General features: G+C 53.9%; 1 protein-coding gene across 1 annotated transcript in view; it reads right to left on the minus strand.

Moving 5' to 3' along the window:
* Window positions 1-27,961, minus strand: part of CARMIL2 (capping protein regulator and myosin 1 linker 2) — a 139,302-nt gene that overhangs the window by 47,304 nt on the left and 64,037 nt on the right. The window contains exons 20-27 of the mRNA XM_077830718.1: window positions 27,030-27,087; window positions 22,998-23,170; window positions 13,622-13,690; window positions 9,969-10,062; window positions 9,782-9,877; window positions 8,669-8,797; window positions 4,929-5,042; window positions 2,415-2,590 (exon numbers count right to left, since the gene is read on the minus strand). Of these exons, the coding sequence (XP_077686844.1) occupies window positions 2,415-2,590; window positions 4,929-5,042; window positions 8,669-8,797; window positions 9,782-9,877; window positions 9,969-10,062; window positions 13,622-13,690; window positions 22,998-23,170; window positions 27,030-27,087 (909 nt within the window). The remainder of the gene's footprint in view (window positions 1-2,414; window positions 2,591-4,928; window positions 5,043-8,668; window positions 8,798-9,781; window positions 9,878-9,968; window positions 10,063-13,621; window positions 13,691-22,997; window positions 23,171-27,029; window positions 27,088-27,961) is intronic.

Here is a 27,961-nt window from a genome sequence, read left to right on the forward strand (position 1 = left end):
AGCCAGCAGGGAGGGGTAAGGATTTGGGCAGGGCGGGGAAGTGCAAGCCAGGCTGCTCTGGTCCATCTGGCAGGGAGCTGTGGTGCAAGGGGAGGGACAAGGAGCCTGTGCCACCGCCACTTGGGCAGGGATGCCCCGTCCACTTGCTTTGCCCACTCTGGGCTGCCATCACAGAATATCAGGGCTGGAAGGGACCTCGGGAGTCAGCTAGTCCAACCCCCTGCTCAAAGCAGGACCAACCCCAACTAAATCATCCCAGCCAGGGCAGTTTCCCCCTACAGACACTGGGGAGGGGGGAAGCAGGGCTAGATGTGGTATAATGCACCCCTTGAATTGGGAAGCTACATCTGCCCCATGAGGGATGCTGTTATTCTCTGTTTGGATCTGAGATGCGACCCTGCAGGGTGCTGAGGGGTAGATGCTTTGCTCCTTTCAGGAGCAAGCCCCTAGTTCCTTAAAGGGAGATCAAAGGCTGGCGTGAGTGCGAAGCCCAGGCCTGGGCCTGGCCCGGGCCTGGCCCAGCTATCTTGTAAGAAGGATGCCCGGGGACATCTGCTAGAGGGGAATGGGCTGGCATTTTAATTTGCACAGGGGACATGAAATACATTCGCTCAGAGACAGCAAACTAGAGAGGGCAGCCCAGCCTCCCTATAGGCGCTGGGGAGCCAATCACTGTAGCCGAGAACTGCTGCCAAGCGATTTAGTCCTGCAAACAGACGACCCTCTCCCCCATCCTCAAGGTTACGGTGGAAGTGAGTTATCAACCACACAGGGCCTGATGGAGTCTGACTCCCAGACAGAATTCACGCACCCTGTTTCCCTGCTACCTCATCCGTGAAGCAGCAGCCCCTGCCTGAGAACTCTGCTCTGATGGGTGCTGACCAGGCTAGTCCCGAAGCCAGGAGGCTGGGGTGGGGGGTGCGAAGAAGGGACTAGTCCTATGTCACAGACTGCCCCACATGCACGGTGCAGAGCCTCTGTGATGCCCACACCCTGACATGCGGAGAGGGGAGAGACTGGTGCCAGGGAGCAGCCTGCCCAATACAACATGCTACCTCGGCAGCCAGCTGTGACTTCAGCTGCAAATCCCAGTGGAGGCCAACAAATGCTGGCCCAGGCAGGGAGCTGCATGGAGGTCCCTGCTACGCTGGACTTGCTCACTACACTGCGGAGCGAGCCTGCGCTTCTGCCAGACGAATAAAACACCAGCTCCCCTCTCTTCCTGGGGGAAGGCGGGCAAGCAGATCGGAGGCACGGGCTACTACTGTTTGGCCAGGCTGACGTAAAACTGTGATGAAACGTTACCCACGCGAGTGCCAACTTGCCCCGCCAGCCGGGTCACTGCTCCCAGTGTCCCTGGTTTGCCCTGGGGAGGCGAGACAGGACAGCGCTGGGTGACACCTGGTGCAGAGCCGAGTCAGAATGGGCAGGGCTCTCGACAGCACAGGGCCGGACGGGAATCCCACAGAAAGGAAGGTCCTAGAGCCACAGCTTGGCTGGCGGCCCGCTCGCTGTGCTGCGAGCTGCCAGGCTGGCCCCGGGGAGCAGCCCTGGCTAGTTACAGCTCAGCAGCAGCAGGAGCTGCCCCTGCCCGCCCTGCTGTTATTCTGGCGGAGGAGGCTCCCTGGGCTCGGGGCGGCTGCCAGGCCACAGGCAGCCGGAGAAAAGCAGAGGTGGCAGCACACCCAGGGAATCACTATTAAACTCCATGGCTTTCCCACCCATCTCCTCGCTCCACCTCATCACCTGCCCGCTCTACAGCTCCGCTCTGGCCCCACGCGCTTCCCAGGCTCCTCGCTCAACGATCCTTTTGGGGACAGATCCTGCGCCCAGTTAGGACAAGGGCGCTACTCTGGGTTTACACAGGCACGCGAGCGTAGAGACTGGCCTTCTGCCTCCCTTTCCCTCTTCAGGGCATGCACCAACACCCTCCCTGCTCTTCCCTGCCCTCTCCCTCTGCCTCTTCAGCAGTCCCCACACCCTTGGCTGGCCTTATTTAGGGCAGGTCTACACTACGAATTACTCTGGCCTAACGACGTCACTCAGGGCTGTGAGAAATCTGCCCCCTTGAGCCGGTCGGCACAGAGCGTCTTCATTAAAGCACTTCGGCAGCAGAGCTGTGCCAACGCGGCGTTGTAAGCCCACGCTGCAAGGGACTGGCCGGATCTACCTCTGTAAAGTGCTGCATGAATGCACAGCACGCCAGAAATGCCTCGTATCAGCTTGTTCCTCTGGTGCGGCTATCTAGGATAGAAGCGAAGCAAGGCCAGGCGCCAGCTGAAATAATTTATCTCAGCTACGTTCCATAGCTGCTCCCAAGCAATGGCGGAGCAGCCGCTGCGCCTGGCTAACCTGGCTGGTTTTGTGGGTGATATTTCAAATGCGTGACAAAAGCCAGAGACTCTCTCACTCACGTTAGCTTGCTGAACACATCAGTGACCAGCTGGTCCAGGACAGCGCTCAGGCTGAGGTGGTCCTGAAGGATGATTCGCTCACAGATCGTGTGGACCAGCCGGTCCCGAAGGCCACTCTTCCGCAGAATTGTAGGACACAGATTCTGGGTGGTATCCAGCACGGCCTGCATAATAGCCTGGGCCATAAATCAAAGCAGAGGAGCGGCACTGAAGGAGGGTCACTCTCGAACACAGCTTGGTCAATGGCCTATGCACCTGCTATGTGCTTAACCCACCGCACGCAAACGTTACTCCACGAAGGAATAGCCCTCTACAGCAAACGTGTCAAGAGCAGCCAGAGGAGCCGCTGAGTTCTGAATTGCGGGCTCTCCTCATTTTTAATATGGAGACCACATGCCCCATCATGCAATGCTCCATCTTGATTTGAATGGCCTCCCAGCAAGTCCAAGACAGAACAATGCATGCTGGACCCGTACCCTCTACCCTCCATACTGCTGTATTACAGGTGACCTGCAAAGGAAACCAACAGAGCTTGTGCCTTCTTTCTGACGGCTGAGGGCAGAATGGAAGGGTTTTTGTTTGTTTGAAATTCAGGTCTTGTCCTCCTGTTTATCCTGGAGGACTCTCTGGAGGTCTGGAGAACTAGGTGGTTTATGACATCACAGCTCAAAAAACCCTCCTTTAAAGAGAAAGAAATCCATCTTCCTGTGCCATAAAGGAGCCAATCAAAAAGGGCCCAAGCACAATGACCCCTAAAGAGGAGGAGGAAATCTCCATTCCAAGGGAGCCAAAGGTGGCCCTTGGGCTAACAAGTTGCCACATGGCCCCAAGCTGACCAAAGCATGGGTGGATCCCCTGCCCACCGAAGAGGGGCGGGTTTTTTAAATAAAACAGGTCGTGGTGCAGGAAATGTATCTGCAGCTCATGGCTGTTCCCTTGCAACAGGCAACTTCCTCATGCCCCCCCAAAACCCCCATGCCCAAGATCTCAGAATTTAAAAGAATGAGTCATTTCATTCCTTTCCTGGGTGTTGGGGGAAAGCTAAGGGTGCCCTCAGATGGGTACTGCAGGCCTGGCTTTAACCCCTGAACAACACATTTTTGCACACTTTGCACTTCTGCTGCAGGAAGAAATCCCCCCCAGATGTGCCCTCTGTCAGCTCTTCCGCACCTACAGCTGCAAAAGTGGATTTGATTGCATAGCAGCAGGTCCGTTTGAGCCGGAACCAACACTTCCCTCAATGCCAAAGGCTCTGTAAAATGTATAGGGCGTCACAACACAGGCTGGAGCTCAGCCTCACCTGTACAAGCTGTAGCCCACCTCCCATATGCAGGGTGCGAGTCCAGGGGTCATGTGATGGGAGCATGCGACTCACAGCCAGGCCTGCTGGGGAGTTTGATCAGAGACTCTCTAGGCTCCCTGGCTGAGGGCCTGTGGAGAGCTGCAGCCAACGGGGGTGAGTTTGTGTGTTTCATTTTGAACTGTGTTAATACACTAGCCCCCAGGGAGATGTTATTGGACACATGAGCCTAGGTGAGGTTCTTGGGGATCTTAAGCAGGAGAAACAGAGGCAGCAGACAGGCCTGATCCCCAGCTGGGTAAGCCCCTGCTACATAGCACCTCTCAGTGCTTTTAGCCAGAGCTGAGCCCTAGGGCAGGAGCGGGCAGGCAGCGGCCTCTACAGCAGGACAGCCTTGCAGAAGGGAGCGCTGGCTGAGAGCCTGCCCTGTTCTGGCTAGCTCCAGAATTGCCCTTGCACGCCTCCTGGGCCAGGCTCTTCTCTCCGTTATGCCAGTGAAAAGCCCAGGTAAATCCACAAGCCTCTACGGAGGGCGGTCGGATTATTTCAGATTCATGCCCAGGAGTTCACAGCACCGTAGACCCAGGGAGCTGGCGAAATGGAATCAATCGCACAGCAGGTGGGAGGCACAGGAAGAACAGATACAGCACAAAGTCTGGGGGGAGCTAGAAAAATAAAGGAAAAGCCTGGAGCTAAACCCCTTCACCCTGAGGGGACGTGGGCGACGGCACCAAGTAAATGCATCATCACCCCCAGCACTGGCAAGTGTTCCCGCCTCAGGCTCCCAGCCTCACTCCCCTATGTGTTCACAGCTCTGCCTGCCAGCTGCACCACTGAGCACCTAGTCAGGGGCCGACCGATGGACTCAGCTGCCCTCACACCTGGCCTCACCCCCTTCACTGCACGGCTAATTCAGGGCACCCCGGAGAAGGGAAGCGAGCAGTGACGTGGAGGCAAAAGACGAGTGCTCAGCACCCCTCTGCATGGCCAAAAGGTGCGAGAAGGGGGTGAAGTGAGGGAGATTGTCCCTCCCGACAGGCGCTCCTCCAGCCTAGCAGAGGCACCAGGAACCAGTCGCGCTGCCGTCCTCCCGCTTTACAAGCATTGCTCAGCCTGTTGCATCTGATCACGCCAAGGCAGGTGGCATCACCCAATGCACCACCTTGTGGCTGATCGGCAAGAACCACGGCACCCCCTGCAGTCCAGCCACCTACCTGGATCTCCCGGCTGCAGGCCTGCAAGGCTGCTTCAGTCAGACATTCCAGCTTGTGCTGTAGTTGGCAATTCTGGTACGGGGTGTTCCCGGTCTCGTACAGGAGCGGCAAAAGCTGCGGTGGGAAGAGAAATCCCAGAGGTGAATGGACACAGACAGCCCCCACTCTCCCCAGGAAGCTTTCCCCATCAGGGATTTAGCAGAACCCTCTGAACCCTTAGCCCTTCACTGCAATAGTATTTGCCACTTCACATAAAGCAAGCCTTAGCCAGGGTCTCCCCCTCCCCCACGGCTCTGAGTATGCCCTCAATCCTGCCCTGCTGTCCCAGTCCTGGGCTTCCCACGGCTCTGCCAACACCTGTCACTCCTGACCCCCAGCCTCTGCTGTGGCAGCCCTGGGCTTCCCATGGCTCTGCTCATGGCTGCAGGTAGCGAGGCTCCCTGAAGCATGGAGCGCTACCCAAGCTTCACAGCCTGCCCTGCAATCTCCACTTGCCACCCTGAGCTGGGAGCTGAACCTGCCGCTCCAGACGCTCCCGGCCTCTCTTGCGTCTTGAGCTCTCTCTTTAATCCCTGACTCCCTCTTGGCTCTTTGCTGATCGCTCTTTATTTCCTGGCTGCTGCCTATTCCTCTTCCCCTAACAGATAGTGTGAGGGCAGGCCACATTGCTCCCTGGATGCTGATCCCCTCCTTATCCCTTCTGGCTTCTTCACAGCGTTGACCGCATCATCTTGGATTAAATCTCACTGGAGCCCTTCATCGCCGCCTGCCCCCGGAAGCCAACAAGAATCCTCTTGTGATTATCCCACTGCAGAGACATCTAGGCACTGAGTACAGCCATTAATCCCTTGGGGTTTGAGAACCTGCCTGGGTAGTACCAGCCCTCAGCAGAGGGGGCTTAGTGCCAGGAGAGGCAGAGAGAAAAAACTATCACCGCCACTGGAACCAACACAGGGACCATTCCCTGCGGGGCCCCCTTCCGGTGTCTGCTGTAGCAATGGATGGTCAGACTCGCTGCGGGAACTGCGAGAGTTTTTTCTACAGCTCCCAATAATTGTTTCTCAGACGGTACAAGGGGCTGACTGTAAAGCAGGCAGGAATTGGAGCTGCTGCTGCATGGGCCTATCCAGGAGCGAGACTGGCTCCAAGGAACAAGGTCCAAAAGACACCTCTGGGGCTCTTCCCCAGGAGTTGCACGGACCCCTGTGCTCACTCTGAGCCGGAGTGGAGGGTTTCTCTCTTAGGAACAATCCCCGTCAGTTCCCCTCAGGTGGGAAGCTACAGACGGCGCCGTCTCAGCAAAGTTCACACACACCAGCATGTCAGCTAGGATCCCTCTCTCCTGCATTACGGTGTGCAGCTGAAGGAGAGTGCGGACACTGCTCCAGCCCAGGAAACCAGGGTGGGTAGCTCCCCACTGCGGAGCCAGGGGCCCAGAGCAGCCACCCTGACAAACTCCTCTCGCAGGGGGCAGAGGCAAGGCCCTGGCCATGGGAGTGTCCTGAGTGGTGTTTGTTATGCTGATGGTTTCCTGTCCGAGCAAAGGGGTTTGTTTTACTAGTGGCAAGATTCTTAGAAGGATTTTTGCCACCCATTGCTGAAATCAGCCTTCAAAGTTTGAGAATTTCCTTCATTTTTTCGGTAGTTTCAACATGGGGGGGGGGTTGTGGGGCACAGCTGCCTGCCCAAGGGGTGCAGGGGCAAAGCCCCTGGTGGTGTCACTCTCCTCAGGACCAGCCCAGGAGAGGAGGTCCCTCCCTAGGGATGTGACAAGGTCTGCAGGAAGGGAGGCAGGCAGATGGACCGTGGGGAGCAGCACATACCGGGCATCCCCTGGCCCTTTCTGTGGCTCTCCTGAGGTGCAGATGAGAAGATCCCCATCTCTGCAGATCCCAGGGGCGCACGGAAACAGGCAGCCTCTTCGTGGGAGGGGAGCCCCGTCCCTGCAGATCCCGGGGGCGCACGGAAACAGGCAGCCTCTTCGTGGGAGGGGAGCCCCGTCCCTGCAGATCCCGGGGGCGCACGGAAACAGGCAGCCTCTTCGTGGGAGGGGAGCCCCGTCCCTGCAGATCCCGGGGGCGCACGGAAACAGGCAGCCTCTTCGTGGGAGGGGAGCCCCGTCCCTGCAGATCCCGGGGGCGCACGGAAACAGGCAGCCTCTTCGTGGGAGGGGAGCCCCGTCCCTGCAGATCCCAGGGGCGCACGGAAACAGGCAGCCTCTTCGTGGGAGGGGAGCCCCGTCCCTGCAGATCCCAGGGGCGCACGGAAACAGGCAGCCTCTTCGTGGGAGGGGAGCCCCGTCCCTGCAGATCCCAGGGGCGCACGGAAACAGGCAGCCTCTTCGTGGGAGGGGAGCCCCGTCCCTGCAGATCCCGGGGGCGCACGGAAACAGGCAGCCTCTTCGTGGGAGGGGAGCCCCGTCCCTGCAGATCCCGGGGGCGCACGGAAACAGGCACTCCCTGCATAGGGCACCCGGCACCTGATGAGCCTTCAGAAGCTTGCTGGGGCCTCCAGTCTGTCCTTGACAATAAAGGGAGGCTGGTGGGGCCCCTCGTGAGAGAGTCAGGAGGCCAGTGCACCCCAGGACCACCCACAAGCCTCTCTCTGGCTGCCCCTCCCCCTGGGCCACCAGCCACCCAGCGAGCCTGGGAAGAATGCCAGCCTCCAAATGACCCCCTGTAGGCTCCTCAGGATCTGCCACTCCCCGTAAGCATGGGGCTGCGCCAAAGAGATATGGAGGCTTGCTCCCTCCGCTCCGCCCCCCCGTGTCACAGAGAGTCTATAATGAGCAGTGCATGGATGGTAGGAGGGGTGCAATGCCAGGATTCTGCTCCTCCCCGCCCCATCTGTCCTTCCCCTGTCCCCAAACTCTCCTCCGCTTCCAGCCCACACAAAGCAGCCCCGTAGCAGACCCAACAGAGTGGGTACTGAGATTGGCAGGGGCCTTCAGGGGCTCAAGAGCCATGAAGCTCCTCTCCCCCATTAATACATGAATCCAATTAACTTGATTTGCTCCCCACTCTCCATGCCCAGGCTAAGATCTGGCAAAGAAAATTCTCCTCCTCCTGGTTACGGGTAGCGAGCACTTTCATCTCAGTGGGCTCATTTACCAGCAGCTTACCTGATTGCCCCCAATCATCATTCATGCTCGATTTGTGCCACCCCCCTCCCTGATCCAGTCACATTTCTAGCCCTGCACCCCCTGGGAAAAACCCAATAAATCCTTCCCTTTAACCCTAACCCTTCCCCTTCCCTTTAACTCTAACCACTCCCTTTAACCCTAACCCTAACCATTCCCTTTAAAAGCAAAGGAAAGTTTTGCTCTCCAGCAGCCATCCTATTTGAACCAGCTGTGAGCCAGGCTCATGTTACTGATCGCAATCTTACTGGCTTTTTAAATCAGAGTTAATCTTTTGGCCCCCTGCGGAGAACTTGGCTAGGGTAATCACTTGCTGGTTCTGGGCTGCGGCCAAAGACTTGAGAAATTCTCTGTTTTGAGGGTGGCCATGGTCCAGGTCATGGCACAGCTGGAAGAATGACTCAGCCTCCGCCCCAGAGCTAACGTCCCAATGGTCCTTTGTCTATGGCACCAGAGCCAAGGAGCCACTTTGGGGTTTGTAGTGGAAGGATTTGACTGCGCTGACAATAACGCGGCTGGGCCTGGCTGCAGCCTGCAGCTAAGGAGCAGCTGGGCTGGGCCTGGGAAGCGGGAGGACAGAACACACAGCTTGGAGACTCACACTGATGGACAGGTTTGCTTCCCGAATTGCTTCTTCTGCACAGAAGACACTGGCTTCCACCTCTCGGCCCAGACAGGCACTCAGGATGTCAACGTGCTTCTGTAGGCTGGTGCACATCTCATTCACCATCTAGAGCACAGCACTCGCGTCAGTGTGTGACTCACGCACACCCGCAGGCCCTGAGGAAAGCCAGCCTTGGTGGCAGGGCACAGGGCTGGGCGGAAGCAGACCCAGACTCTCCCTACCTCTGTGACCTTGGCAAGGCCAGTTAACCCCTCCGTGCCTCAGTTTCCCCATCAGGAAATGGGGTTCATGGCACTCACCCCGGGGCTGGGAGTGGTCCTTTGTTAGTGTGCAATGCATGCCGAGAGCCTGGATGGGACAGCCTATGGACCCTCCAACCGGGATCAGACAGGCTGGGGCCCCAGCATATGGGCAGGAAGCAGGCTCAGAATCAGCAGCGGGGTTTGTCCGTGAGTTACCCCTGGGATTCCACAGTTCTCTCTTCGTCCGGCCAGGATCCCTCGTTCTTCCCCTGTTCTCCCAGACCATGCTGTCCCTCCTCTGGCCTGGCTTCTCCAGGCTCTCCCCTGCTTCGTGCCTCACCCAGCCTTGGCCTGACTCTCTTCCCTCCATCCCTCCCAATGGGCCACTCTTCTTCTTCTTCCCTGATCTTCCTTAGAGCCCTGTCTGCCTTCTTCCCCCACCCCTCCTTAGTGCCACCTCCCACGCCCGCTTTCCCCGCACTACCCTGCAGCGATCCTCCTCCTCCCACCCCAGTCCCTGACTCTCCCCTGGCCAGGCAAGTCTGCAGCAGGGAGTGTGCTCACTACCGCTACTTAGATGGCAGGCATGCAGGGACAGCACTCAGCCCCTGCCACCGGAGGGACTGCAAGGAAATGCACACAGAGCGTCTAAAGCACGCTGGAGCCCATGGGGAAGCTTTCCACCACTGCCGTGGGCTTCCAGCAGGCCCTGCATGTACACAGATGTCCAGTGCGCGGGCAGGTACTGGACTTGACGGCTCATTGCCTTGGCTGGCAATGCCCACGCCCTCTGGCCGACCCCTTACAGAGAAGCAGGCAGGTGTGACTGGCCCGGAATCCTTCTGACCTGTTCCGAGGAGCTGGTGACAATTCCCTGCTGCAGCCGGAAGGTTTGCTTAGGCAGGGTCCGCCGCATCTGATTCCTCGCCAGGAAAGACTGCATCTGCAGCAGGCAAGAGGCCCAGTTAGCAAGAAGGGTTGGCGGCTGAGCTGAAAGGACCAGTTCCCACCCCATGCCGGCCCCAGAGATCTACCTTGTGGACAGCCTCCTCCGTCTTCTCCGGATTGCTCCGATAAGCCTGAGTCATGTCGCTCATGGGCAAAGGCATGGATCGCAGGGTGTAATTCCTGGGGGGTGACACAGCTGGAGTTAGCGTCACTGGAACAACCTGGACTTGGCTGTGCTTGCCCCAGCTCCACAACGAGAACAGAGCTGGGATGGGTCCGGCGGGCACCCCGCCCCCGTCCATTCTGAGCCCACCGCATCCCCACGACACCTTGTGCTGCCGTCCCACCCACAGGGGACGGGGGTCGTTGCTGCATTCATCCCCCACCAGGCAGAGAGCCCTCAGCACCTTTGCAGACACCTACAGGCCACTTGGCAACCTTCAGCCTGAAGGGCCAGTACTAAGGGCAGAGAGATTTCCCCACCAACCCACAATGGCTCCGTCTGTGCCCCTTTCAGCTGCAGCCCCACGCAGGGTGGGCTTCGCCTCTGGAAAACAAACTGACTTGGTTCCGAAGTCTTGCAGAATTGCCTGGGTAAATAACAGCAACACGCTGCACTCCTATAGCACCTGGCCACTGAGGGGCTCAGAGCCCTTCTCCCTCTCAGGGGGCTTGCCCATTTTATTGGCCTCGGCCCCCAAATGGCCACCATCCCCAGGCGGTCTGAGTGCCTCTCAACAAGGAGATTAGCTCCTAGTCGTCCCTGCAGGGAGAAAGTTATTGGCAGACTGGACTGTGAGGGGGACGGTTCAGTGGTTTGCCAAAGGTCTCACAGGAAGCATGTGGGAGAGCGTCTTCACCGTGGAGTGAAATTCTTATCCCCATCTCGCAGGACTAGATCTGAGGGGCAGCGCCACACCTGAGTTCACACAGCATCTGTCATAACTATAAAGGGAAGGGTAACCACCTTTCTGTATACAGTGCTAGAAAATCCCGCCTGGCCAGAGGCAAAGTCCTGTTACCTGTAAAGGGTTAAGAAGCTCAGGTAACCTGGCTGGCACCTGACCCAAAATGACCAATGAGGGGACAAGATACTTTCAAATCTGAGGCGGGGGAAAGGCTTTTGTCTGTCTGTGTGATACCTTTGCCGGGAACAGATAAAGGACGCAAGCCCTCCAACTCCTGTAAAGTTAGTAAGTAATCTAGCTAGAAAATGCATTAGGTTTTCTTTGTTTTGGCTTGTGAAATTTACTGTGCTGGAGGAAATGTGTATTCCTGGTTTTGTGTCTTTTTATAACTTAAGGTTTTGCCTAGAGGGATTCTCTGTTTTAAATCTGCCTGTAAGATTATCTTTCATTCGGATCTTACAGAGTTGTTCTCTTATCTTTTTTTGTTCTTCTAATAAAGTTCTGTTTAAGAATCTGATTGGGTTTTTGGGGTCTTAAAAATCCAAGACTGGTTTGTGCTCATCTTGTTTATTCTCAAGCCTCCCCAGGAAAGGGGGTGTAAGGGCTTGGGGGGATATTTTGGGGAAATAGGAACTCCAAGTGGTCCTTTCCCTGATTATTTGTTAAATCAGTTGGTGGTGGCAGCATTTACTTAATCCAAGGGCAAAGACTTTGTGCCTTGGGGAATTTTTAACCTAAACTGGTAGAAATAAGCTTAGGGGGTCTTTCATGTGGGTTCCCACATCTGTACCCTAGAGTTCAGAGGGGGGAAGGAACACTGACAACGTCAGAGCTGGGCACACACCCCTGAATCTCCTCTGGCCGTAAGACCCCCTCTCTCGTAAATCTCCACAATGCTGCCAATTTTCTATTGCATGGACACAATGCTCAAAAATGGAAAGTGAAGCAAACCCAGACTACGTCTGTCTTTCCCCCACGTAAAAGAGAGACTGTGATTGGATGCACCAGCTACATTATGCTGTGAAGCCATGAGACAGCATCACAACTTTGTGTGCATTTGGGTTATAGATGGTTTAGGGTCACAACTTTGGATCCAGGCTTGGATCAGAAGTGTCTGATCCAGCTTCCGCCCCATCTCCAGTGTGTGCTATTCATTGTAATAGAGCGGTGGTTTTCAACCTGGGGATCCGCAGATCCCCAGGGGTCTGCAGACTATGTCTAACATTTCCAGAGGGGTCTGCACCTCCATTCCAAATTTTTTAGGGGGAAGTAAATGAAAAAGGTTGAAACCCACCGTAATAGGCAGAGAAATCCAAAGGAAAAAGGTAGAGGACTTCAGATTCCCAGCGCCTGTATGATCTTGCTTCCTCCCCACTCTCCAATGCATTATCACTTCCCAGCTCTGCACCACAACCAAAGCGCTCGTGGGAGAAGAAATCCTTTCACGGTCTAAGTGGGCATTTTTTCTGTAAAGCCTTTGGAGGCGCCTCACTGTCATGCTGTATGCGGACAGCAGTATTGTTTGCAGGAAGGCTGGTCCAGTGGGTAACGCACTAGCCGAGGCCCTGGGAGACGGAGGGTCCCTGCTCATCACAGACTGCCAGGGTGACCCCAGCAAGTCACTGAGCCCCGAGTTCTCCATCTGTGCAATGGGGATAATAGTGCCCTGCCCACAGGGCTGCTGGGAGAGCTACTGATAAAACGCACTGTGTCAGAGCCACATGTTATTGATACCATGAGCCACAGAGCACAAGACTGCAGGCCTCATCCGGGTCAGCCCACATGCTCACAAGTGACTCGTGATACTGGGTACCCAGCTTGTGATACTTTGAAGGGTCCCACTTTTTAGGGCTGCAAATTAGAACCTTTTAAGGTGTCTCGTCTGGGGAAATCTAAAGATAGAGGCACTCCACCGTCACTAGCACCTCGGGGTTTGTCCGCATGAACACTTAATTCACGGCAAGCTGGCAGGTAAATCCACCATGTGCTAACCTGTCACACACTAGCTGTCAGTGTGGACCACGCTGCCTCGCACACGAACAATGTCCTAGTGTGCTTTAATCTATGCCCATTTCAAAGCTAGGCAGATCAAAGCACACTGCAGAGCGTCTAGCGCAAAGCAGCAGCAGGTCCACACAGACACATAGGGTACGTCTACACTGCCAAAAACCCCACGGCTGCCAATCTCAGAGTACAGCCCTACAGATTCAGGCTTGCACTGTGGTGCTAAAAATAGCCATGAAGCAATTCGGACTCTCAGCCCCTCAGATCATCCTGTCTGCCAAACAGGGGACGGGCTGAAGCTTAGCTCATTAATGGTCAAGCAGCACTCTGAGATCTGTGGCTGCAAGATGGTAGAGAAGGGTGGGGCATAGCACTCGGTTACACGGGCTCTTCCCAGGTCTGCCTTCTAGCTACAGCACCTTGCACATCTCAGTTTCCTCTCGCATCTGGCTCATGTCCTGCATCCAACCACCTGCCTGCCCACCCTCTTCCCACATGCAATTAAGGAGGCTTCACTCCACCACAGCCAGCACCTTGCTTGCCAGACGCAACACGCTCGACACAGCCTGTCCCCACTGCCTTGATGGTAGAAAAGCCAACAGGCCAACCCTCATCCCAAGGGCGAACCCACCTGTGCTCTAGCCTCCTGGCATCTGACTTAGACCCTGCTGGTTCTGTTAGTATCACCTGTCTAGTTTCACATGGTTAGGGGCTAGCAGGAATCCCTTCCGTGAACGATCCCAAGGTCCCAACATAGAACTCCCTACTAGGCAATGAAATCTGCATGTCACTGAGGAGTTAAAGCACATGCTTTACACCGTCCCTACCTTTCCAAAGCACGGGCAACATCAAGGAATCCATGGGCCGTGGTGTTGTTTCTGTCCCAAATTACTGTCCTGGGAAGAGAAGAAAGAGGGTGAACCCCAATGAACAATTCCCCCTTGCAAGGCACTTGCTTTCAGCATATTAGAAGTACAGATTTGTCTGAGCCAGGAGGTTGCACTCCAGATACAAAGTTCTCCAACATTCAGCAGCTCAGCCCACTCCAGAGAGAGGGGCTCACTGCACAGATTGGGTCAGATCCTCTAGCCCAGTGGCTCTTAACCTTTCAAGACCGTATACGCCTTTCAGCAGGCTGATTTGTCTTGTGTAGCCCCAAGTTTCACCTCACTTAAAAACTCCTTGCTTACACAATCAGACATAAACATACAAAAGGGTCACAGCACACTGTTACTGACAAATTGCTGAGTTTCTTATTGTTACCATATAATTATAAATCGATTGGAATACAAATACTGTACTTACATGTCAGCGTATAGTATATAGAGCAGTATAAACAAGCCATTGTATGAAATTTTAGTTTGTACTGATTTCACTAGTGCTTTTTATGTCGCCTGTTGTCAAACTAGGCAAATATCTAGTGTGACAAAGTTCCTGCTCTACCTTGGTGGGTCTTGCACTTATTGGCGGATTTGCTCGCCTTGGAGCTTCACAGCAGCCCTCAGCTTGGCTGTTTTTCTGAACCCACAGTCCAGGTCGACTCCTCCTGTGTCTGACCAGGAGTTGGGAGGATTTGGGGGGAACCCGGGCCCGCCTTCTACGCCGGGTTCCAGTCCAGGGCCCTGTGCAATGCAGCTGTCTAGAGTGCCTCCTGGAACAGCTGGGCGACAGCTACAACTCCCTGGGCTACTTCCCCCTGGCCTCCTCCCAACCCCTTCTTTATCCTCACCACAGGACCTTCCTCCTGGTGTCTGATAATGCTTGTACACCTCAGTCCTCCAACAGTCCACATTCTCACTCTCAGCTCCTAACGCCTCTTGCTTCCAGCTCCTCACACACACCACAAACTGAAGTGAGCTCCTTTTTAAAACCCAGGTGCCCTGATTAGCCTGCCTAAATTGATTCTAGCAGCTTCTTAATAGGCTGATTAGAACACCTGCAGCCAGTCTTAATTGTCTCCAGAAGGTTCCTGATTGTTCTGGAACCTTCTCTGTTACCTTACCCAGGGAAAAGGGATCTACTTAGCCTGAGGCTAATATATCTGCCTTCTATTACTCTCCTATAGCCATCTGGCCCGACCCTGTCACACTAGATGAGATGCTGTACCCTCTGGATGACCTCTGTGTACCCCAAGGGGTATGCATACCCTTGGCTGAGAACCACAGCTCTAGTGTAATGAGCAGCTCCTTCCTGAGCTGCTAAATCCAGGCCAAGGTTTAAGGAGATCCTGTATGGCCCATAGGCTGTGTTAGTCTGGGAGCTGGAAAACTCCAGGGGCTGGCTGAGTCAATGAGGAATTCTCCTTATACGGAGCACAGGCCTGTCTCTTCTCCAGCATGAGGGACACTAAAGACCTGAACTGCCCTCAAGTTTTGGGGGGCCGAGAGCAGGGTTTTGGCTGGGGTTTAGAATGGACTGGCTGAACCCATCCCTTTGGCAAATCTCTCTCTGGGGACTTATCTGGCCCCTCCCTGCAGTATCCCAGTACCTCCAAAATGAAAAGTGGAGTGATTCTGGGAAATGGAGCAGCCCAACCCATTCAGGGACTTTCCGGTGAGTTAACATCCATGCTGGCTGCAGGGTGCCGAGTGGGGTCTCAGTGAGATCTCTTTGCTCCACAGCACGTGGCTGCTGTGTCCGTTTCCAGCGAGAACCCGCCACCAGTCGCCTGCAGAGGCTGTAGAAGGACAAGGCACCCAGGGAGCAAGGGATGATACAGTGAAGCTACCACTGCTGCCCTGCCAGGCGGGAAAGTGAGAAGTGAGGAGGGGCAACATGCATCTTCTCTGTCGTTCCAGCTGCACAGCACAATCTCACCAACGGCTTGGAGAGCCAGGCAGCTGCTGCAACGGCCGATGCACCATGTCCCCAGGAGGTGACCCTGTTGGGCTCTGGTGTGATCACTCACCATGCTGGCGGGGCTGGGTCAGGGAGGCCTGCCCTGTGGCAGACTCTGTGGCGATTTCAGCAGCTCAGCCACAAGCAGTAAGCAGGGGACTGTATCACAGGCCAGATGAGCTGCCCTGCACAAGTGATGAAGCCAAACTCAGGTCGCAGCTTTTTGAAAGCTCTGACCCTTCAGCTGGCATGTGCAATGGGCTAAGCAGGTGTCCCTGGCCTGGGGTTGTTAGCTTCACCAATCGCCCACTGCAGAGAAGAGTCCAAATCGCACAAGAGCAGCGTCACCAATTCTTGGGATGCATCATGACTCCTGTGAGCTTTGGTGTCTTTCTTAAAGCCCCCAGCTCCTGGAGTCATGCGATTACATAGACAATCTCACCTTGCATTAAAAATACATCTTTTTAAAAAGTCTCTACCATTGGTGGTTGTGGAAAAAAGCATGGAAACGCAGCCTGCATGCCACCTACAGGCCTGGACACCAGGCGCCAAAGAAACCAAACCCACAAGTTCAAAATCTCATGATTTTAAAGCCAATCTTGTGATTCTGGGGGCCTGACCCCTGATTTTGACAGGTCTTTGGCAATACTGCAGTGAGTAAGCTCCAGGCACCAGAGGGTTAAAGAACAGGGCTGAGAGACTGGGATTTTTCACTGCCTTGAGCAAAATGGAAACAGAAAAACTGCAATCAGAGCGCGCCCACACAGAGCCTGAAGTGACAGGTGTGAATTAAACCCCACGGAGTTCTCTTCCTGCCAGTTTGCAAATGGCCTAGCCCTAGGTGTGGGCTGGCTATAGGCTCCCAATGCAGATTTCAGAGCGGGGGGGAAGAACATCACGGGATGAAGAAGGATCTTTTCCCTGTAACCCCCAGGCACCCCACAGGAGTTTCCTTCTCGGGAAGGATCTGAACAGAGGGAGCTGTGACTTTCCCTTCCCTCACCAGGGGCTCAGGATTCAGCCAGGAGAGTTTTTGTCAGCTGTTCTGGGGGCCGGGCTAACCCCTGTGGCAGGCAGACATGGCCATGCCGGTCACAAGACAGTGACGTACAGCGCGGCACATGAGCTCAAAGAGACCTGCCAGCCCCAGGTTTGCCTTGTTTTGATGTGCAAACTTCATCTTGCAACAGCAGTGAGAGGTGACCCTGCTCCCCAAAGGAGATCATTCTGCTGCTGAATGCCAGGTGCTTAATCCCAGAACCCCTCTGAGGGGGGGAAATGGCTCTCTACTGGCCACCTAGCCCCTCCCACCACCTGCCTGCAGGGCTTGTGGTCTTCCAGCTCCACCCCTCTGAGGCTGGGCTATATAGCTCAGGACACCGTTCCTATTGCTTCGGCAAAGGATGTCTGTCAGCCGGTGCCGGGCAAGGAGCGAACGCTCAAGAGGCCGGGGCCCAGGAGGCACAGCTAGCGAGCTGCATGCCAGAGAACTGGAGAGCCAGAAATGGGCACACAGAACTATTGGTGGCTAGATAGGGATCAGCAGTCCCAGCCTCGCGCTGTGGCTAGCGAAGCCAGTTATTAAGCTGCCTCACTCTAATGAGGGATCTACGCATAAGGCCGAGCTCCCACGTTGCTCTGCCGGGCCTGGAGAACGTGACCAGCCAGAGAGGTTTGCAATTCTCTCCTCAGAGAAGAAATGCAGGCATGAATGCAATGAGTTCACTAACGGGTCCTGCTCCGGATCAGGGAGGCTCCCCATCTCTGCCCCACTGTTGGGTAAAGGCACTTCTCCCACCTCCCAGCTCCACTGGACAGGAGATTTGGAGCCCTGTGGCCCTGCAGTGAGAGAGCCAGTGACCCATAGGCACCAAAGCAGCAGAGAGAAGGCAGCAAAGCTGGCTGTCACCACCTGGCCGTCACCACCTGGCCAGCCCACTCCCCTCCGTCACGCAGCATAGAGGGGAGCCAAAGTTGGTAGCCATCCTCCAGTGAGGGTAACACTGCACCTGCAGGACCGGCCCACAACATTTTGGCACCTGAGGTAGGGAGTTCAAATGACACCCCCTCGCTTGGGCCAAAACTTTGAAAGGTCTCAATTCTGCCTTCTTCCTGTTCTACTCCTCTCATGGTGCTGCTCTGCTACTGACCCTGATAAAGGAGAACTAACAACTTAAAATGCCTTGTTCAAAAATTTTAAGTAACACTTCACTTTCAGACGCCTGAACAGCAAATGTAACTTTTCTTGTCTGGCATGTTTATCTGTTTGATTATTCAAAGTGGGGCTTTCCGTGCCTTCTTGGTTGCAAAGATTTGAACTGCTTCCTGCTGAAGGTCCACAGTCTGGGCCAGCTCATGCTCTATTGAGATGGTTGCAAGGCCAATCAGCCTCTCCTGTGTCATTGTGGAATGTAGCTGTGTTTTTCTTAACTTCAGCTTGGAGAAGCTGCGTTCTCCACTGGCAACTGTTACAGGAAGTGTTAGAAGTACGCGAAGAGCAACAAAAGCATTTGGAAAGAGGGTGGTCATCTTATTTGTGCACATATATTCCAGAACAGCCTTTGGAGTTGATCCTGCTGAAATGTATCTTGAAAGGGCTTTCAGTTCATCACCTAAATCACTCGCATCAATATCACACATGTCATCATGTGTCAACACTGTCTCTAGTGCCCTGCATTGCTGCTGTAGGTCTTCTTCAGGTATAGTGAGGAGTTTTGGAATATCCTACAACATCCCAAATATACTGCTGTGTTCCTTGAGCTGCATGAAACGTTCTTCAGCTGACTGTATTGCACAATCTAGCACCTGGTTAAAGAATTCAACTTTGAATTATTGTTTGGGGTCTCTTATGAGGCATGGGATAATCCTATAATCAAAATGTCTTCTTTGGTGACTCTTGTATTCTTGAATGGGTGGGAAAATAGCTTCAGTGTGGAGTTCCTCTGCCAACTTCTGTGCACTCTTCAGAACGTTTTGAAATCCTTCATCTGACCAGTAAGACTGTAGGTATGACTTTGCTTTGTCCAGTTGTTCCATTGCTCCAGATATATCAAGGTCAACACCTTAGAGTCTCTTGCCTACAACATTTATTTCAAACAGTATGTCATGCTACAACACTAAGCCACACAGAAATGTGAAGTTATGTATGTTTCTGGTGATTCCATTTCCCTCTGCCACTGTTCTCCCACGAACAGTTCCTGTCATAGCATTAGCCTCCATAATGGCAACTGTGGCATCATCTATCTTCCCAATTTGGTGTTTGATAGGCTTTATCGCCTCCACTCGACTTTCCCATTGTGTGCCACTCAGTGGTTTCAGTGTCAGGGAGGATGTTCCCAGATGTTCTCTAGAAGCTGATGCTGCATCACTGACCACCAAGTTCAATGAATGAGAACTGCATGGGACAAAAAAGCTCGAGGGTTTAACTCTCAGATCCGTGTCTGCACTCCTCTTCTTTCCTCTCACGTTGGCACCATTATCGTAGCCCTGACCTCTCATGTCAGCTATCGCAATTCCCGTATCTTCCAGCTTTTTAAGAAGCACATTTGTCATACCAGCATCTGTAGTATCATCAATGCCAATAAATTCTAGAAAATGCTCTCTGACAGTCACCATTGCAGGGACATTTTCACTAGGTTCTGTTGTTGTTACAAAATGCACCATTAAAGACATTTTTTCTGTATGGCTGATGTCAGGTGTGCCGTCCAGAACAACAGAGTAATATCTTGCTGGCTTCAGATCTGCCACAATCTTCTGTTTGATTTTTGTTGCCAGTAACTGTATGGTCTCATTTTGAATGGTTTTTCCAAGGTAGTGGTGTGTGTACCACGACTTGGTAGTTGACTCTTCTTAGATGCTCCTGGAGTACAACATCAAACTGAGCCACCAGCTCCACAGTTTTAAGGAAGTTTCCATTGTTTGGCACATACAGCTGATCTGCAGTGCCATGCAGGGCTAGGTTTTGGGCTGCAAGCATTGTCACAATGGCAATGAGCCTTTTCAGAACATTTTGCCAGTAAAGAGACTCTGACGCAATCTTCTCTTGATGCTCATCATCCATGGTGGCCTTTAACCTTAGTCTCATCTCCAGCTCTTTCCAGCTGTGGAATGCTCTCTGGTGATTTGCTGCCTTCTCATGGCATGCCAGATTTCTAGCCAGATTCTTCCAGTCCTTTGTTCCTGTAGAACCCAATGTGGCTGGAACATTAGACTGGAAGAGTTTGCAACAAAACCAGTATGCAGCATTCTGGGTTTTTGAGTACATAAGCCATGGCCTCTCCACTTTGTCACCATTGGGGATTTCACACCAGTAACGTGTTGGATAGAAACTTCTATTTTCATTGTCTTTAGGGAACATGAAGTTTTTCACTTGCTGTGGCCCATGCAGTACAAGGAAGTCCCTCAGGCTACTGCTCAAGTGGGTCCACAGTCCTGGATCCTCTGGACTCAAGGAACTAAACTCAGCAGCAGCTGTTTCTTGCGCCTCCACCACACTCTTCTCTGATCTGCACTTTTCTTCAGGACTGTGCATGGTTACATTTACTTGAGATGGAGATATGGATGCTGCAGCAGCTGCCAGGTCACCTGCACTCTGACTGGAAGATCAGGCATCTCCTCACCACTCACATCCTCACTGGGGCCGGAAGGCTCACCATGAACATTTGTGTCTATGTATCTCGGGAGAGCTCCTTTCTGCTTAGATAGAAAAGCTTCCTTTGCTTTCTTTCTTTTTCTGAATGCTGCCCCAGGGGGGCGTTGTCTTCTTTCACTCATGGCTGCTGTTCTGTGCCAGCTAGAGTGGCTCTCAACACTCAGTTGAAGGGGAGAAATAAGCAGGCTGGTAGCAGGGCCTGAGTGAGGGAAGAGATCAGCGTCTTAGGGCCTAACTGGCTGCTACTACTCCAGTTGACGGTCTGTTCTCCTCAAGTGGGTTCAGGGAAGCAGCAGGACACAGGAAGCTCCCTGAGAAGCTGGGGTTAATCAGTCCAGGCTCCTGGGGGGCTAGAGAGGTACATAAGAGGCTCCTCCTCCTCTCTCTCCCTGCAGCTCCTGCTGCTTTCTGTTATTCCCGCTCCCCTTTTCTCCTGCCTGCCTGTTCTGTCTCTTGTGCCCTCCTTCCTCCAGCACAGCACTCCCCCATCTCTGTGCGTCTCGAGCGGAGAGGATACAGATGCACCAGCAGCAGACACCATTTTCCACACTCTGGGTCCTCGTGGCGCCCCCCTCCCCCCCGCAGCCCAGTCTGGCACCTGAGGCGGCCGCCTCAGTTCACCTCATGGTAAGGCTAGCCCTGCTGATTACTCCATTGCCTGGCAGCGCTCTGCACCCTCAGCATCACAGTGTGGATGAGGCTCTTCGCTGCAAGCTTCAGCAACGCCTCCAAGAAGAGAAAACCAGGGCTGTGTATCCCGGGCTCGCAGGTGCAGGAAGGAAGCCGTGGCATTGCTGGGGCATGCACTGACTCCCATCAGGCACTGGGGGTCATAGACTCCCCCAGTACAGGTGAGGAACAGCTGGGCAGCTGGGAGAGCGATATAGTCAGTGTGACGCCCCCTGAAGACGCAGGGAGGGATGTGGCCGGACTCTTGGTGTAAGTCAAAGATCTATGGAAATGGCAGTGCAGAGCCACAGGCTCCCCATCAGCCAGGCACTGTCCTTGTCCCTCCACTGCCCTGGCAGTGCAGGGATCTACTGTGGCTGGCCCCAAGCCGCCTCAGCCGTGAGGGAAGCCCTAGAGCGGGTGTTACCACTGCCCCAAGAAGGGAGAGTGAGTGCCCCTTTCCCCTCCAAGCCCAGCTGGCCATGCCCTCCCTACCAGCCACAGTAGATCACCAGTGCTGCAGAGGGACAAGGACAGTGCTGCAGAGGGACAAAGGACAGTGCAGCTTCCTTCCTGCACCTGCGAGCCCGGGATACACAGCCCTGGCTTTTCCTTCTCGGAGACGTTGCTGAAGCTTGCAGCGAAGAGCCTCATCCGCACTGTGACACTGAGGGTGCGGAGCGCTGCCAGGCAATGGAGTAATCAGCCCTGACAGGCACTTGGCTTGACATTGAATTGCAGAGCACCAGAAGGCTGATGTGCCATACGCCTGGCATGGAGGCTTAGCCATTATATAATCCAGGCGTTTCCTTTACTCGGTCCTTCATTCCTATGGAGTACGTCGCCAATAATCAGCTTGTATTGCATTAGCATGTACAAACGGTCCATCTAAATGGGCATAGACTAGGGGGCTCAGCGCACCCTCTTAACACCAGCTGATGGTTACAAACATGTAAAGCTGCCCCCAGGGCAGCATTCACAGGTGCTTCCTGGGCAGCCGGATCAGACCCACACTCCACAGGATTGATGTGCATACAGAAGACGTCATGCAGCTGTTCGCAATAGGAGAGCGAGACTGCTTTGCAGGGCTGAGACTGAGAGGCACCCAATGGCTGAGAGGGAAAGGATGGCCCAGGGGATAGAGCAGCTGTGAGCTATCCAGGTTCAATTCCTGGTCCACCTCAAACATCCCGAGTGACCCTGTGCATGTCACTTAACTTCTCTAGGCCTCGGTTCTCCATTATCTCCGAGGGTAAAAGCACCGGGGCTCAGGGGAATAAATCTATTACAGGCTGCACAGAGACTACAGTGAAGGACACCGGATAAGCACCTCAGATGGAGATGAGGCAGTGACCAGACAGGGGCTATAGGGATCCTCAGGGGAGTGGGGCTGGGGCAGTGGGAGAGGAGGGAAGAGTACACTGAGGGTGGGAGGAATTGAAGGGGGTGAAGAAGAGATGGGAGGGGGGACGTCATGTCAAACCACATGTCACAGCTCACTGTACTTGGAGGCACTGCCGGCGGCAGACGTCCCAGCGCAGCTGAGGTGCCAATGGCTCAGAGCCAGGGAGTGCCCAGCACACAGGACAGCCATGCAGGGGGACAGAGAGGCCAAGTGGCCCGCGTGGACAGGTGAGCAGCTCTGCGAGGTGAAAACAAAGCCAAGGAGCATATGAGAACTAGGAGAGCTTGCTGGGAAGGCAGTGCTGGGAGGAGAGGGTGGGTACGAGGCAGAGTGGGGGTCGGGGAGGAGACAGGATCTGCCATGAAGGATCAGTCTCAGTATGTTTTCATTAAACAAGTGGTAGAAATTTCTCCAGCCACCTGCTCTATTCAATGGAAGCCCCGTGCATTCCTAGGGCCTTTACACAGCACCTTCCTCCTGCTCAGCAAAACCCCTGAGGCAGACGCCTCCCCTCTCCTCTGGAAACGCTGCCCGGCAGCGCCCCACAAGAGCCGGCATGCTGTGCTGAGACTCAGCACTTACCAGCATCCGCCTGCCTGCCTCTCTCTCGCACACGCGCGTGCACACCCACACGCACTACCTGAGTTGTGTGTTGATCTGCAAGGCTTTGGCCAGCATCTTGGCTCCAGAGTCGCCAATGGTATTCCCACTGATGTCCAGCGTGCGGAGGCTGGCGTTACTGCCCAGCGCATTCAGCAGGACGTTGGTTCCCAATTTCAGTCGCGATTCGGCCACGGACAGGGATTGAAGAGGCTGGAAGACAAATGCCAGAGGGAGAAATGATCAGGTGCTGGTGCTGCAGGGGCCCTAGGGCTCTACCAGGAAGCAGGTTTCAGTGTAGCCGCCGTGTTAGTCTGTCTTCGCAAAAAGAAAAGGAGGACTTGTGGCACCTTAGAGAGACTAACAAATTTATTTGAGCGTAAGCTTTCGTGAGTTGCATCCGATGAAGTGAGCTGTAGCTCACGAAAGCTTACGCTCAAATAAATTTGTTAGTCTCTCTAAGGTGCCACAAGTCCTCCTTTTCTTTTTACCAGGAAGCAGGTCGCCCTCCCCCGCATCTAACTACACAGACTGGGCCACCTGCGTAATGGGACCAGCTGGGAAATCCCTGCCCCCTAGAATGCCCTGTGCGGCTCACGAGCTCTTTGCCCTCTCTGGGCTGGGTCTGTGTGCTGTGCTCTAGCTCTGGTGGCCTGTAGTCCTTGGCAGCCAGTCAGTGCAGGGGACAAGCTAATGAATACAAAGCTAGGGCCAGGCCAAGGCTCATAGATCACATGGGGTGGGACATGGAGGGAGGCACCTGGAAGCGGTTTGCATGAGGCCAGGAGCCGGCGAGAGGCCTGCAGGTAGCCCTGCCCTGCTCAGGAGCTCCAGTGTTCTCTATGCTTGGGGAATGGGCAAAGCCAAAGCAGAGCTGCCCTTGGACAAAGACACCGAGGGGCAGGGAGAGGGGAATTTGTACGCCCCTCTTCCCTGTTCCAGTGTCCCTGTGTCAGGGAGAAGGATGGTGAAGTAAGCCCTGCTCTGCCACTGACTCATGTGTGACCCTGGGTGAGTCACCTAGCCTCTCTGTGTCTCAGGTTCCCATCTGTACTGTGGGGCACTAGACATGCCCTGCTTCCCCAGAGTACAGTGAGGGTGAACCCACTACTGATTGTGAGGCACTCAGATACTCCTGTGATAGGGGCCAGACAAGTATAGACAGACAGACATCATTTGGCCCTACCACAGGCAGAAAAGCAGCAAGAGCCAGGGGGAGAAAAGCAGAGACAACAACACAGGGCAGGTCTGAGCCACTCCTGGCCTCTCGATCCCGCTGTACCTCAACAGGAGGAGGGGGCAATCCTAGAGGATAAAGCTGTCGTTTACCTACTAACGATCTGGTAATCACATGAACGGGAAAGGCCTGTTTAATGGGATTTGGGCTGCACAGACCTTTTCTGCCTGTGGCAGCAATTCTGTAATGCACCAGTGGGTTTTCTCCTTTAAAGGAGACCTGCAAAGATTAAATAACATCAGTGCCCTTGCCCCTTTTGTGTCTCTTTCACAGGGGATAGGCCTGAAAGGGGTTTCTTTAAATTAGAAATTCAGGTCTGGCCTAGCCTCTATTCCCTGGAAGATGCTATGGATGCCCGGAGGACTAGCAGGCTGACAAGGAGGAGTAACAAAAGTGAAATGAAATCTAAGCAGCTGAGGCCGGGCTAACTACAGAGTGAGGGTGTCACAGGGCAGGTTACGTCGGTCTCCCTGTGTAAGTGTCTACACTAGCATTGCCACCTGTCCGGGTTACACCCAGACAGGCCGGGTTTTGGCTTCTGCATTCGGGTGCCATTTAGGATTGCCAGGTGCCCAGGTTTCGATGCTAATTTGCACCTGAACCAAAAGTCCAGTTATGGCGGGGTTGGGGGAGACACCAGGTCATTCACCCGCATCAGCCCCTGCTCAGTTGGGGCTGCCTCCTACCTGCAGGAAGGCTCCTTGAGAGGATCCAGCGAGTGACGGGGGAGAGGAGCGAGTGATGGGGTGGGGCCCTTGGGGAAGAACCTTGCGAATTCAGTTCCCAGCCATTAGAAAGATGGCAACCCTAGTCTACATTTAAATTTTGCTCCTGCAGACGTAACTGCTCTGCTATGCGGAATTAATAACTCCGCCGTCACAAGCAGCAGAGTCAAGGCTGCTGCAGTGTCAGCAACGCTGACACAAGAGTTTGGCCTCTGCCCGGCCTAGATGAATCTTCGTTGCCTTTTCAACGCCCTGAGAAGAGGTCCTAAAAAGACTAGGCCCTTCCAAACAGGTGACATTTTCAGAAGCCCAGTTTCAGAGCAGCAGCCGTGTTAGTCTGTCTTCGCAAAAAGAAAAGGAGGACGTGTGGCACCTTAGAGACTAACCAATTTATTTGAGCATAAGCTTTCGTGAGCTACAGCTCACTTCATCGGAGGCATTCAGTGGAAAATACAGTGAGGAGATTTTTATACACAGAGAACATGAAACAATGGGTGTTACCATACACGCTGTAACGAGAGTGATCAGGTAAGGTGAGCTATTACCAGCAGGAGAGCGGGGGGCGGTGGGGCGGGAGAAAACCTTTTGTAGTGATAATCATAGAATATCAGGGTTGGAAGGGACCTCAGGAGGTCATCTAGTCCAACCCCCTGCTCAAAGCAGGACCAATCCCCAACTAAATCATCCCAGCCAGGGCTTTGTCAAGCCCGACCTTAAAAATATCTAAGGAAGGAGATTCCACCACCTCCCTAGGTAACGCATTCCAGTGTTTCACCACCCTCCTAGTGAAAAAGTTTTTCCTAATATCCAACCTAAACCTCCCCCACTGCAAATTGAGACCATTACTCCTTGTTCCGTCATCAGCGACCACTGAGAACAGTCTAGAGCCATCCTCTTTGGAACCCCCTTTCAGGTAGTTGAAAGCAGCTATCAAATCCCCCCTCATTCTTCTCTTCCACAGACTAAACAATCCCAGTTCCCTCAGCCTCTCCTCATAAGTCATGTGTTCCAGTCCCCTCATCATTTTTGTTGCCCTCTGCTGGGCTCTTTCTAATTTTTCCACATCCTTCTTGTAGTGTGGGGCCCAAAACCGGACACAGTACTCCAGATGAGGCCTCACCAGTGTCGAATAGAGGGGAACGATCACGTCCCTCGATCTACTGGCAATGCCCCTACTTACACATCCCAAAATGCCATTGGCCTTCTTGGCAACAAGGGCATACTGTTGACGCATATCCAGATTCTCGTCCACTGTAACCCCTAGGTCCTTTTCTGCAGAACTGCTGCCTAGCCATTCAGTCCCTAGTCTGTAGCGGTGCATGGGGTTCTTCTGTCCTAAGTGCAGGACTCTGCACTTGTCCTTGTTGAACCTCATCAGATTTCTTTTGGCCCAATCCTCCAATTTGTCCAGGGCCCTCTGTATCCTATCCCTATCCTCCAGGGGAGGGGGGGGGGGGATGTTGGATAAACATGGGGAAATAGTTTTACTTTGTGTAATGACCCATCCACTCCCAGTCTCTATTCAAGCCTAAGTTAATTGTATCCAGTTTGCAAATTAATTCCAATTCAGCAGTCTCTCGTTGGAGTCTGTTTTTGAAGTCTTTTTGTTGTAATATTGCAACTTTTAGGTCTGTAATCGAGTGACCAGAGAGATTGAAGTGTTCTCCGACTGGTTTATGAATGTTATAAATCTTGACATCTGATTTGTGTCCATTTATTCTTTTACATAGAGACTGTCCAGTTTGACCAATGTACATGGCAGAGGGGCATCACCTTTGTTCTGGGCTGTTATCCATCCCCCTACGTACAACACACATCTCTCCTGCTCCCTCAGCTGTTGATTCCTTTCCTATATTCTCCCAAACACAGAGAGAAAAGCATTTATTTCTCAGTCCAACCATTCCTTTCAGATTAACACCAACCACAGAGGGAGAGACTCCATGGAAGAGAGAGACAGCAACTCCCCCACATTCTGCATCTGAACTGAAACACAAGATGGCCAGTTGTCTCACAGCTGGCCTGGGGATTCTGAAATGAAAAGTAATTCAGAGGAAACGGCGCGAGTGATTCAGTTATGGGGCTCTGGGCAGGCACCACAGCAAGCACTTACGCAGTCGTCTTCCTGCGTGAGCTGAACAATCCGGTGGAGAACATCGGCCAGATTGTCCCTGCGGAGGAGATACAGAGGGGTTATCTGTGTTTCCCCATCGCACAGCAGAGCCTGATGTGGGCTCAAGTCAGCACCAAGCTGGGAAGTGTTCCATTGTGGCTGGACATTACTCTGACTGCACGGCTCACCTATGCACCTCCCTCTCTCCTGCAAGCCACCAGCCTTTCCTAGTTGCAGTCAGCCTGTGGCAATGAGCACTTTCCCGAGAGGCCGCAACATTCTCAGAGATATTCAATTACACCTCCCTGTTGGCTGGCCTAAGAGGGGGTGACCACACTGCAGTGTCCCTGCCCCTGAGACCCCAGCGCCGCTGCATTATGTCAACTGGGCAGTAACCCAAGAACAAAGGACTGGCAGGGATGGCCATTGAGTCCAGTCCCCTGCTACTCACAGGCAACCCCGTCAGATCATCCCCTTCATAAATGTATCAAGGTCCCATCTTCAAACTAGCTGGGTCCTTTGCACCACTACTCCTGCTGGGTGAGGTGCTGCAACAGCCTCCCCGCTGATGGTAAGAAACCTTCTAATTTCCAGCCTAAATGTACGCCTGGCCAGTTTATCCTGGTTCCAACATTGTCCTTTAGCTTAAACAGCTCTTCTCCCCCGTCCCACCCCTCCCACTATTTACAGAGAGCAATCAGCCCATCTCGCATGGCCAAGCAAGCCAAGCTCTTTTAGTTTCCTCTCACAACAGGCTCTCTCCAGTCCCCTGATCACCCCAGAAGCCTCTCTCTGCACCTGTTCCAGTCTGAATTCAGGCAGCAAGAGCTCATCCCTAAACCTGCATCGGGCTGAGTACTGAGGCAAACACCGCAGGCCTTTGGGACTCACGATAGTCCATGGAAATTCAGTACCGCTGTGACTGGACTGGA

The sequence above is a fragment of the Eretmochelys imbricata genome, chromosome 12, assembly GCF_965152235.1.
Source record: "Eretmochelys imbricata isolate rEreImb1 chromosome 12, rEreImb1.hap1, whole genome shotgun sequence".
Taxonomy (NCBI): Eukaryota; Metazoa; Chordata; order Testudines; family Cheloniidae; genus Eretmochelys; species Eretmochelys imbricata.